The sequence below is a fragment of the Vanellus vanellus genome (genome assembly GCF_965231255.1).
Source record: "Vanellus vanellus genome assembly, chromosome: 5".
NCBI lineage: Eukaryota > Metazoa > Chordata > Aves > Charadriiformes > Charadriidae > Vanellus > Vanellus vanellus.
The window spans coordinates 41,775,443-41,788,830 of NC_138910.1; the positions used below are offsets into that span (position 1 = coordinate 41,775,443).

The window sequence follows — 13,388 nt, forward strand, 5'->3', positions numbered from 1 at the left end:
AAGCAGCAGACAACTCACTGCAAGACTCCTCCCTGTGTTGGTGGCCACAATGGAGGGAGCACTTCATTGCCTAATCCTTCCCTCTAACATTTCAGGCTCTGCAAATAAGACGACCAGCCCAGAGTAGACAGCAACTACCTCCGTGCTTATTAAGACTAGGCAAGCTAGTTTTGCTCGCCCACAGACCTTCACCTTCCACCCCCTTATTTAATAAATTAAAAATCAGCACTTGAATATGAATGCATTGTGTTCACATAGTGATCAGGGAGATAGATCATAAAGACCAGAGAGCATAAAAATTTGCAAAGGAGCAGGAGAAAAAGCAGGTTTAAAGGGAGGAGAAAGAACCCCCAAACCAAACACAAAGAACAAAGGAGGGGACATGGAAACCTTCTAAAAGGTACTGCAAATTCAGGTGAAGATGGGGAAATGACAGAGCTGATGTCTGCACCGCAGGGCAGAGCTGATGGGGAGGGATTGCACCAGAGGTTGACTGCGTTGTGGAAAGATGCTCCACTGCCTGAAGCACAAACACACCAAGAGACAGTGGGAACTGTACAGTAGCCCTTTTCCTACAGGGCTTTTTTAAGCAATATTTAACGCAGACAAGGCTAACTTGGTCTTGTGGTAATACAGCCAACTTGCACGTATGAGCAGCAGGGCACTGCACAAACAGGACCTAAGAAGAGAGTCAGGACATTTCCCAGCTAGAAGCTGGAACCTAAAAGCCTAAATCCATACCTAGACTCTGGGAAAAAAAAAGTCTGCACAAAAGCTGTGTTTACTAAACCAATGTTGTTCAATGCTGAGTGCCTCCGGAGTCCAGGTCTAGATTCTTTAAACAAAAGTGACCTGCCTTCCAGAAACACAGACATCAACAACTGCTAACTTCAGTGGAAGCCAAACTGCTCAGTAGCTTTGGAAAAGTACTTCTGCACTTCTAGGTCCCTGCATCTGGATTCAGATGCTTTGGGAAGTCAATTAGAATTAAATGATTGCCTCAAGGCCCTGTTGTAATTCAGTGAGGAGGAAAAAACACTGGTAACTCAGGAGTTCCCATCTCCAACTCTAAACATCCTTCAGTCACACCTCACAAGGCGGAAGAGTCCGTAGAAATAAATGGAGGTGTGGATATTTATGAAAAGGGAGGCATTATAAACATCACAGCGCTCTGTTTAGGCTACAGGTCTCCAAGCTAAGTGGAACCTTGGGCAAGTCACAGGGAACTGTATGGCTGGGCATTGCTTACGTATGTAAGGAAATCAATGTATAGGTCTATTCCAGCAAATGTGAGCGTAATTAATACAACTCATGCCCCCCTTCAGCATTGTTTCAATGAAACACAGCATTATATGGCAATCTGCTCCCTGACACAACAGCCGCACAACAAAATGAAACAAACCAAAGTTCATACCAAAGCAAGGAGGGACCTGATGAGGCTATTTTGATAATCACACTGCAGCTGAGCACAGACAAAAATCTGGTGTTGGGTTGTCTAGAAAAGGGCAAAAACTGATAGAAAAGAAGGGGAGGAAAATGAAGCAATGTAAAGGAAACTGAGGAGTGGGGCTGCTCCACCACAGGCAAATGGCGAAGGAGAGCTGTAAGTCTGATGTGTGCTTGTCTGTGTACAGAGCATGTTGAACCCCTGGGGCGGATTATGCCTTGCATAAATACCCATGACCTATCCAAATGAACAGAGTGGCCTCTGTAGCTGAGCCACCACCTCAACTCCTTGTAATTAGCATGGGAACCTATTAATTTTTCCACACTGCTGGGAAAAGAGATGATGAGTTCAGGTCCCTCCAACTGTGAAGCAAATTCCTTTAAAGTGCAAGCATCTTTCCAGAGCTGTGGCCCACCTTGCTCCCTGCCATCTGCCCTCACACATGTCCTGGCAGCCACAGCCATCACTCACATTGAGAATTAACCCAGATCAAGGTCCTTCTCTGTTAACTGTGGGACAAAGTTATTTTAAGGGTTTCTGCAGCAGAGCAACATGCTGGGATTGAGGCAGGGAACTGTCAGAGCTAAAAGTGGTTTGAGGTCCTTAGTTACACAGACCCACAGGGCAGGAGCCCCCTGAACTCATCTACCAGCACACTGCTGCAACAGCCAGAGGGGTGGACACACACATGGGTGAAAGGACGGAGGGAGATAGGCGCTGCCTGCTGTGTGCTTGGCAGAACAGACACCTTGCACCCATCACCACCAGCTGCATTATCCCCTTTCCCAGTGGTATGGGGAAAGGGGCTACTATCGGCATTAATCCTTTTCTTCTAAGCTATATAGAGCATCCTACCTCTTTTCTCACACTGCCCTGACCAGTGTAATTTGTGCCTCAGTTACCACTAACACGGTAATTGTGCTCAGCACAGAAGTCACAGGAAAGCTCCATCTGCAGGTACAACAAGCTGCAGCCTCTCCCCTAAGGCATCTCAGACCTGTGCTCTGTGATTCATACCGATTTTTCCAACTAATTCTGGACCCGTTCAAATCCTAGCTACCGATCAACAGTAAGATTGAGTGGAGCATAGGTCAGAGACCCTCCTGTCCTGGGCCCTCTCCCAGGAGCACTAGAGCCAAGAATGAGAACAGAGTGTGAGAATCTGTTCCTTTGTAGTGCTGTGCCACGCAGCTCTGGCTCTAAACTAGATCTAAACAGCTATGCTGGTACTGGCAAACCATCTAGTGCTCAACCATCACCACATTCCCCCAGAATATTGTCTCCAAAGAGCAGTCGTGCAGAGCACTCTGCTGCAGAGTCTATCATGAACATCTCGGAGTGAATGCAATACACCCTGCAGGCATCTCCACGGGGTGATGAAATCTGGGTGAAAATTCTGGGCAGAGGTGAAGGGTAAGATGTGCTTCACTGAGAAGAGTTGAGGCAACAAATTCCCTGGCAGAAAGAATTTGGTGAATTTTAAGACCAGACCCAAAAGCACAGCTTCCTTTCATTAAGAAGGATAAATATCTGTGAAGGAGGCATGGCTTTCACCGCCCACTGGCTGTCCCTCAAAAAGCCAGGGGGAGCAGAGCCCTGGGTCTAACAGGAGAGCAAGGTTTCTACCACCTCTTCTCCACAGCAGGGTTTCTGAGCCAGTGGACAACTAACCACACCCAAGATAGCTTCTACAGAGAACAAAGATGAGGTCAAACTGACAGGAGGGGAGAGAAGGAGAACAGAAAAGGAAGAAAGCGGGCGGGGAGGGTGTGACAGGGTGTGACGGCGCTAGTTAAAGCAAGGAGGGTAATTGGGCTTCCCTGTAGACTGAGTGGGTTGAGCCCTGAGGGACAGATTGTATCTCATGCACAATTCCCATACCTTGCAAAAATCTGCAGTGATGGAAAGGGACTTTTGACCCTACTCACTCCAGAAAACAGATGATACAGGCACAAAGAACTGGAAGACACCATCAAACCAAGTTCACTGGCATTCATGCTGTAGGCTTCCAATCCAGACCTTGTTATTCCACATGCGTGCCACAAAACATATCCCAATACCTTCTAGTAAATACAAGCGCTGTAATAAAAAGGTCAAAAGCCACAATTGCAATGTGCATAGTAAGTTGGATGAGGATTTTGTGTGGTTAGACTCTCAGATCACCACAGGAACTGGGTTTGCAGAGAAAGAAGTCTCTTTTTCATTTCTCCTGACAATAATCTCTGCTGACCTGGAAATACATCATCAAACAAATGCCTGGAAGAAAGGAGAGAGGTGGCATTTTTTTCCTTTTAGATACTAGATGCTTTAGTTGTGAAGAAAATGATATATCAGATGATATACCTCCGGGGAGATCTTATTGCAGCCTTCCCATACCTAAAGGTGGCCTACAGGAGAGCTGGGGAAGGACTTTTTACTAGGGCATGTAGTGATAGGATGCGGGGGGAATGGCTTTAAACTGGAAGAGGGCAGGTTTAGATTAAACATTAGGAAGAAATTTTTCACTTTGAGGGTGGTAAGGCGCTGGAACAGGTTGCCCAGAGAGTTTGTTGAGGCCCCATCCCTGGAGGTGTTCAAGGCCAGGCTGGATGTGGCCTTGGGCAACCTGGTGTAGTGGGAGGTGTCCCTGCCCATGGCAGGGGGATTGGAACTCGATGATCTTCAAGGTCCCTTCCAACCTAAACCATTCTATGATTCTATGAATTTCAGCTCCTTATTTTCCTCAGTTTTTAGTTTTCCTATGAGCATCCTCTTGACTGGTGACATTTTTTTGGCATGTCATTTCCCTTCGGAGTTCAGTCTCGCACAAGCTCCCATTGCATTAGGTGCTACACAACATAATTCAAAGCCAGCAACCTGCTCTTGCCAGAAGCTCTTGCCACTCGTTCATTCTTGACTAATATTTGCTAGGCGATTTCTCTACATAATCCTCAATCTACTGAATCTGTATTAGATGTCCTTCAGAAGAATTTACTGTCTTGAATTTGAGCTGGTTTAATTGAGCAAATAATAGATTTCTTGATATTTCTGTGGCCCTGAATACATGAGATAACATGCGGACTGAGATCTTCTGTGGGGTTATCTCTAAGGTTTCAAAACTCAGCATCCAAGTACCTTATTCTATCTCTATGCTATTGATTCTGTGCTTCCTGACTTTTGTCTGCCTGCAATAATCTCTTGCCAGCAGAACTCTAAACAGCTTCTTGTCACTACTTAACAATTGTGTCTTTTAAGGCAGGCACTGGAACTCAGCATAAAGTGGATTTTATTCCTGTTCAAAACGAACAAAAAACCCCTCCTGCAATAGTTTTCCTGGATGTGTCCACCCACCCTTTTTTTTTTTTTCCTATCAGAAAAGGAAGTTCCCAGATGATTTCTCTTTTGCTTTTCAAGAAAAAAGTTGATACATTTTTCCAGTTGTCAAAAAAAGAGGGTAATTGTCAAGCAGCTATTCTTATTTAACCATAAAAGCAGCAGAAACTGACTGTTTGATGCTCTGGTTAATGTTCTTCCCCACCCCCTTGGGTTTCTTAGATGGTCTCTGAACTTGTGGATCACAAGAATACACCACAACCATTATTTTCCAGCATAAAACCCTCTCTTGAAATAGAGAGTTCCTATCACCCACTTCTAAGAGAGACAGACACCTACTTACATACTTACTGAGACTTGTCCCAAAATAGAATTCATCTGCGGAAGAAGAGAGAACTAGTCCAAAGATACTGCCCAATCTTCCCCTCTCCTGCAAAGCACAGCTGATGCAGCTTCTTGCTGTTCCTAAGTACATTCCTTCAAATCCATTAATTCAGAGATACAACCATCCAAAGCAAACACGCTCCAAATAAATATTCATTTGAACTAATAGCCATGTAGAGTAAAAGAATAAATATTTTACCATCCAGCTGGCTCTCTTGACATTTGTCTTATCTGGTTTATCAGGGACAGGAAGTACAACCAATGGAGCAGCGTGGGAGGCCTGCCATTTCCACACTTGGCAAAAATCTGGGGTTTTCACAAAGTACAACATGTCCCGTCTTGACTGCTCCAACAGGTTCAAGGGAATTTGGGCAGAACATAAAATATATAACATGCCTAAAGAGGCCTTTTGCTGACAGCAGATGAGCTTGGGGTTAAAAGACCACCCTAATGCACCAAGAATGTCCTTCTCCATTAAAGACTTCCTATGATACTTTCCAAAAGTCACTTACTCTGGCTTTCCATCCCTGTCTACAAAATGAGGTACAAAAACCTTTAGTCAGATTAAGCTGCCAGCTCTCTGGGATGAGGGCTTTTCTAATTGTATATCTAGTATTTGTCACAATGTGGCCCTTTCTCACACATTATACAGAAACAAAGACTTTTTAATCAGAGAATCACACACATCACTAACTGGGTTGAACAGTGCATACACACATCATCAAGTACAGATCCCTCATGGACACATTTCATGCATCTGATAGCTACAAACACTGGAAGCCAACTGCTTGTCCTCACTGCTGTCAGAGTCTCCTCTCCCTCTGCATCAGTCTCCCTACCCCAAATACAAAAATCCATCATTGCCTGTGCCAGGGCTTTGTCCTCAGCAAGTCGATGACAGTCTGATGCAGGTCATCCAAGGTGGTGTCTCTCCTATGAATCAGGTGTTGCAAATCTTTTAGTAAAGTAATTTGAGGCCCTATTCCTACCCAGTGCTGGGAAACTATGGCTCTCAATAATAGCTCTCTGCACAGCTTTGTGCTGCGGCACATGGATGTAATTCAGCAGACCAGGTGTGCAACATGAAGCAAGAATATTGCAAACACTTTCAGGGTCTGTGCAACAAGGCCAAGGAACCCCTCTAAATGAGCAGATAACAAAGACAGTGTAGCTCTATGATTGATTTCTCCCAACTCAAAAGTAGGCTACTACTTAAAAGAGAGGCCCAGTCCTTTCACCCCCTCCCCTCCCCTGGGACTGCACTTGTGAGGCCACAGAGAGCAGAATCGGTGATTTTATCCAACTCAAAATTAACACTGTGAAGGGGGAAAAGGCTTCCAACTGGATAAACTCCTTGCTCTTTTTTACCATATAACTTCATGAACAAACATGACCAGGGTTGGGGGCATGCTTCTGATGGTGATAAGGAGTCATTAAATCAGTGTAAGTTTTTTAGAGCAAGTTCAAGCACATCCATGCCCTGAGATGCAGACACATTCTCCAGACCCAGGAAGTAAGGCTTGCAAGTGAAAGCCATCTTCTGCAAACTCTTCCTTCATTTAACCACCACCAAATATTCACCCATCCAAAAAGCTGCTCTTTGACTTGCCAGAAAGGGCTCACACACACCATCAGGTCACAGGAGACAAACAAGCTACCACTCTTCAGCTGAGCCTTAGTAGTAGCTGCCTGAACAGATGCTTTTATCCTGTAGCACACACAAGGCAGAATCTTTCGTGTTGGCCAATCTCATGTTTGTTACCTCACCTTCATAATCCCACTTGAAGCCTATGCCCTTACCCATTTTACTGAATAATATCTCCCCCAGCTGCTCTCTTGTCCCTCAGTTTATCATGTAAATTTATACTGCTGCCTACAACAGCAGTATCTGAGCGCATCTTGATGAGAGTTCTTTAAAGTTGTTTTCTAATTATAAAACTAATTTGAAAAAAAAATAAGCAGAAACAACCTCAGATGAACACAGACATTTTATTTACAGCATGCTGCATCCCAGGAAGTCTCCACTGGAAACTACAAAGAACCAAATTTGTAAAACTAACAAAATGCATCAAATTAACACATCAAGCACTGAAATGAGAATTAAACCCCAAAGACATAAAAACAAACCAGTTACTTACAGTTTGGCTGTGGTTCTGGAGGGAATTTGAGACGGATAATGGCCAAGATTATGAAAACAACCACAGGCCAGGAAATTAAAATGAACGACCATATCTATAAAACAGCAATGAAAATATATCAGTTACGTTTGTCGTATTGATGTGTCCCAGAGTTTGTCTGGAATGTACAAGTACTACCCTAAATGAGTTATAAATGCATTGTAAATCACACCTGTCTTGGTATGCATACTATTAAAACCCAAGCATTATCTATGCAGGAAGAAAAACTACAGAAGATTTTAAGAGCAAATAACAAGCCTGAAAATAACACAAGCCTTCCTGTGTTTCAGTTTGGCTGATAATTACGGGGGACAGTGTTTACACAGCTTTGAGACACTGCTATGTAATAATAAAAGCACGCTGAGAAGTACAAGACTTTTGGACGCACTGATGCCAAGATAACAGCTGAAGTGCGAAAGTTTGTTTTCACTTTCAGCAAATGGTACTGCTCAAACGATGGGTAAAGATTACTTTGATTTAATTATACCCCAAAATTAAAGGTTTGACAAGTGAATTGACAAGTCTACAGCATATTTTTTTTCCCCTGAAAGTTTCGCTGTTCTTCACAAACAGTAGTTCAGCCTCACAGTAGAGCTGAAAGAAAGGATTTTCGTTGTAGTCATTTACATGATGTGAAGCACAAGCATGGTGAAGGAAGGGGTTTATGGAGTTGTGAAACCAGTCAGCTGGAAAAGCCACATTTGAACACCAGTCACCAGCATCCCCCATATGAGCTTCTGACCCCAGCAACCTAACCCTCTGGCACCTTTCCATTTCCAGACTTTAGCAGTCCATGTAGATGACCTGAGATGGAAGAGAGATGATGTAAAATTGGCCTAGTATGGTGGAAAAAAAAATGAATATTTACAGAGCTCTTGTCTGTGACGTGAGGGCTGACCGTTTCAATGGACAAGAATGAAGAAAATATAGTCTGCTAATCATCTTCTATAGTAAACCAATTTAGGTTGAAGGCCCAAAGTCAGTCTTAAAACTACAAGCCTTGGAGTTTTGTAAGCCAGGAAAATGCAATTATTCTAATAATCAACTTCTTTTGCACTAGCTGGCTAGACTGCTACTGTGCTTACTAGATTAGAGTTTTCCATCCATCAGTAGCTAAGCTCAAACTACTCTGTGCTGCAAAATTGCTGTGCTATCTTCATGCCAATTTTTGAAACCGCAAAGATGTCTTTCTTCAAAATCATCCCATTTTTCATCGTCGTGTTGCTATTTTTTTCAGATCAGCACATATTACCCAAACCTGTTTTTCCAAAGTAATTCCAAGCCCATAACAGTGTTTTCATTTCCTGCCTGTAACACTTACTGGAACATAAAAACAAACAAACAGACAGACAAACAAATCCTGGAGAGCAATTCGGCTTAAAGATGGTTGTTTTACAGCAACTCCGTCCCCATCATCCCTGATGAGATGACACAGCCATGAAAGCAGGAGCAAGATTCATGCCCCAAAATAGGCAACTGACAGATATCAAACCACAAGGCACCTCCCCACACATCCCTTCAGAGAGGGTACTCCTATAATTTCAGCATTCAGCAACATTTTAGCTTTTACAGACAGTACTCTTCCTGCCTTTTACATATGCACTGCCATCTTATAACAAGATTCATCACTGAAACTAACACCTTTTTGTAATTTTTTATATCAAATGCTTTCCCTATAATCAGTCCCCAAACACGCTATTTAACTCTGATTAATTCACATGCAAACGGTATTATTAAAGTATCCTCCTTGTTTAGTACCACGTAGGCTAAAGTAAAATTATGGGGTAACAGCACAGAAACTGATATTAGTCAGAGGCTGCCTAAAGGAAGGGCAAGAGATCTGTCATATTCTTGGGGAAGAAATGAATACTGATTGTCGCTACTCAGGGAAATTTTTGTAGCTCTCCATTTGGGTCTAAAATGGTGCTTCTACTCCCCCCTTTCCAGACAGCTCTTTCCCTTAGTATCTCTGTCCTTTGACTTAATTTGGTTTAATAGTAGCTGGGTACATCAGTTGCAACATAACAGCATTCCCACTCTCCCAAGCATTTCTAGACAACCACCCTGGCCAAACTGATTGCAGGTGGAACATGTTGACTTGAATGGAGCGACAACCAACCTCAATTTGGCTCTTAGGACATCAAGCACTGTGATGTAGGTTGCATAATCCTTTGGTTGCTGGATTATTTCACTGCTAAAAGTAGATTTAATTGCTCAGACCTTACTTACTATCTCTGGATACTAAGGCACATTTTCTCTCCCTCCTGCCTTTGTTTAAATAACCAAGCTGCCTAGAATCACAGAATCTCCTATATTGGAAAAGACCTGTGAGATCATCTAGTCCAATCATTAACCTAACACTGAAAAGCCCACCACTAAACCATGTCCCTAAGCACTGTATCTACACGACCCTTAAATACCTCCAGGGATGGGGACTCCACCACTGCCCTGGGTAATGCATGCCAATGCCTGATGACCCTTTCAGTAAAGAAATTCTTCCTAATATCTAATCTAAACTTCCCTTGGCACAACTTGAAGCCATCTCCTCTTGTTCTATCACCTGTTACTTCACAGAACAGGTTGACTCCCACCTCTCTACAACCTCCTTTCAGGTAGTTGTAGAGAGCGATAAGGTCTTCCCTCAGCCTCCTTTTCTCCAGGCTAAACAACCCCAGTTCCTTCAGCTACTCCTCATAAGACATGTGCTCCAGACCCCTCACCAGTTTTGTTGCCCTTCTTTGGACATGCTCCAGCACCTCAATGTCCTTCTTGTGGTGATTGGCCCCAAAACTGAACACAGTACTCAAGATGCGGCCTCACCAGTGCTGAGTACAGGGGTAAAAATACCTCCCTGGTCCTACTGGCTACACTATTCCTGATGCAGGCCAGAATGCTGTTGGCCTTCTTGGCCACCTGGGCACACTGCTGGCTCATGTTCAGCTGGCTATCAATCAACACCCCCAGGTCCCTCTCTGCTGAGCAGCTTTCCAGCCACTCCTGCACAAGCCTGTAGCATTGGTGGGGACTGTTGTGACCAAAGTATAAGACCCAGCATCTGGCCTTATTGAAACTTATACAGTTTGCCCTGGCCCATTGATCTAGTCTGTCTAAATCCCTCTGCAGAGCCTCCCTACCCTCAGGCAGATCAACACTTCCATACAGCTTGGTGTCCTCTCCAAACTTACTAAGGGCGCACTCGATTCCCTCATCCAGATCATTGATAAAGATGTAAAACAGAAATGACAGATGGAAAGCAACACAAGTGCAAGAGGCACTGATTTTCTCCAGTTCCCCTTGGTATGCAGGCCAAACCTTGCTTCCAAGAAGGCTGCCACCTAAACTCATGACCACTCCTTTCTTGGCAGGAGTAACCTGTATTGAGGCACTCCCTGGCCATGGATGCAGAGCTTCAGCTGATTTCAACAAATTGACAGTCAAGCTGTAGCTCTCCCCACACTGCACAGGTAGAGCCAGTCTCTCCAGGGGCTCTGCAGAGAGCTCGCAGAGGAAATAAAGTGTAAAGCAAAAGGCAGAAACAAATCTGTTTACCAGCCCTGGAGAGGCTGATAAACAGAGCAGGAAAGCACTCGAGTCTGCAGGGGGGGAGGATTGGGGCTGCCTGATGTCAGACCATTCTGTGACATACCAATCAACCTCAGCAAGGGCAGCCAACACCGCCGCAGTGGCAGGAACCACCTTCACAGGTTATCAGAAACTGAGACGCACACCAGAATGCTTCCCTCACAAAACAAGCACACTAAAAAAAAGCTTTCTAAATGCCTGGTCCATAAGTGAAATCGGATTACACAGGTGAAAAACTACAAGCAGGAGGACAGAGAAATCAGGATGTGTTTGGGAGCAGAGATCTGGGTTTATCTCCCCACACCCTCTTCAGACTGAGCAAGTGCCCAAGTTTGAAGCAGGAGAGGGAAATGAAAGAGGGTTGCAGGGAATGCCTGCCATAATAATCACTAGTGGCCAGATTTTTAATTTAATTGACATTTCAATTCTACAGAATTGATATTTCAACTCCACAGGAAACCAGAATTAAAGCAAGCATACAGAAGTACAGGCAGGGCTTAGGTTACTGTTTACACTGGGTACACAAGAGCTGGAAGAGACCCAAGCCTTCTGCTTTTAACAAGGCTGTTAGAATTTCTCTTGAGAAATTAGAGGTAATTTATTGGGATTCCTCTGCATCTCAGAAAAAGTCTCCTGTATCCTTAGCACCAGTGAAGGATACACTACTGTAAGCTGCAAAGCATATCCACAGGTCCTATGGAGGATCACAGGGAGTCAGACAAACTTGGCACCTCTCTGAATCAGGCCCCAAAACTAAGAGGCAGGATGGGGCAGGCAAGAACGGACCTTGCAGAAGCATGTGGTGATATGAGTCCTTTCACTCCATCCTCATATCACACCCTCCATGATCGTTCCTCTTCTGTCAGCATTTTCTGTACCTGCCAAGGCTTCCATTCAATGAAGGAGTTTAAAAACCACCACATTTGGATTACTAGCAAGAGTTGCAATACAAGTCCATGAACTGCAACATGCTTCTGCTGAAATTACAGTGCAGCTGTATTGAAACCAGCCTGGGACAAAACTACTGAGCAGGCTTTGCCTGGACATGCAATGCCACCCAAAGGAACGTTTGCTCACTGATGCTGCTGCAGTTCAGATTGCTACCTGGACATTGCTGGCAATGCTTTATCTTTTGGAAAGACAGACCATTTGTGGTGTCTGATTTACAACACACTGGACTGCACTGGAAATCTCTCCTACCTACATCTCTCAGAGCTACTTTTTTCTTTGTCCATCTTTTACAAATGGCTCTATGCAAGAGCACCCCCCTGGTCCCTCAGGGTCTCCTTGGAGGCTGTACATTGACCATGGGGTCTGCTCACACAGGAGCAGATTCAGAATCACAGCCTTAATTCAGGTCGGCCCATGAGTTTGTGCATGGTTTCATTTGCACAGACCCCTGCCCTGAGGGAACAACAGCAGCATCCATGGTACTCAGTCTGAACTCCTGAGCTCCAATGCAAGACCCAATTGCTTCAGCTTCAAAAGACCCATCGCACTTCCATGCTATACCCTTCCTTCCCTCTGCCTCTATCACCAGCCTTCAAAATATTTCCATTTCAATACTGTGACCTTCCTCTCCTGCAGTGCCCCTCTTGCTCCTCAGCTCCTGTGATTTCCAGGTCCCCCTCCTCTACTACTTTGTTTTCATACTCACCGGCTGCCTCTTGACACTCAGCCAGTTCTTCCACAGCAGGATCCTCAAGTGCTGAGAGAGCGCAGCCATCCTTGGCTGACCCAACCAAAAGCGAACGGGCTGCGTATTCTTCCTCCCCAGGCTTAGGAAGCAAAAGCGGAGGCTCTAACCCAAATGGGCATCCAGTGTCCAATATCCAAGCCTCTGTCTCTTCCCCACAGCATAGCTCTGAAGCAGCTACTTCATCCACTTGTGGCTGCAGTACTCCCAGTAACTGTAGCTCTTGTCCTCACAGCAATAGCTCCTAGCAAATTCAACAGGTTATTCTTCTCCAGGCAGGCAGACGCAGCAGCCTGCCTCCACTTGTGTTAATTACAATATCCAGCCTCTCCTGGCTGCTCGTTGTTCAAGCCCTAACTGATAAAATGGATAGCATTCCAAAAAGATGCTTCTGCTTAAACAAAAGGTGATGCATGCCTCCTCCTCCCCATGATGAAACTACCTGTCTGCCCACACACCACTTCTGCTGGAAAGGTGTCATCAACAGAGAGGAGTTAGGCGGCTTGCCAGGCCAGTCCTACTTCCCTGAGTTCACAGGGAACGGCTGGGAAGAAGAAAGTATCCACAGCCACAGCATGCATCTTCCTGGCATTGCTGATTTGGAATTAGGTTTGGGGTTTTTTTAATACTTTTGAATGTCTCAATTAAACCTACATCCACCCAGGGAAATTAAGTGAAAGAGTTAAATATAAATATATATATATAAAAAAAATGAAAATCCCAGGGACTGATCTAATTGCTCAGCTTCCTGCATCTTCCCTTTCCTCCGGAAGATCAGTCCTGGGATTCT

The 13,388-nt window shown here is 44.5% G+C and overlaps 1 protein-coding gene across 1 annotated transcript in view; it reads right to left on the reverse strand.

Annotated features, from left to right (window-relative positions):
• Positions 1-12,628, reverse strand: part of ABCA12 (ATP binding cassette subfamily A member 12) — a gene marked incomplete at its 5' end in the record, with an annotated part of 90,073 nt that extends 77,445 nt beyond the window's left edge. Inside the window, 2 exons of the mRNA XM_082483668.1 lie at positions 7,282-7,375; positions 12,560-12,628. Coding sequence (XP_082339794.1) covers positions 7,282-7,375; positions 12,560-12,628 — 163 coding nt within the window. The remainder of the gene's footprint in view (positions 1-7,281; positions 7,376-12,559) is intronic.
• Between the last annotated feature and the right edge of the window lie 760 nt (positions 12,629-13,388).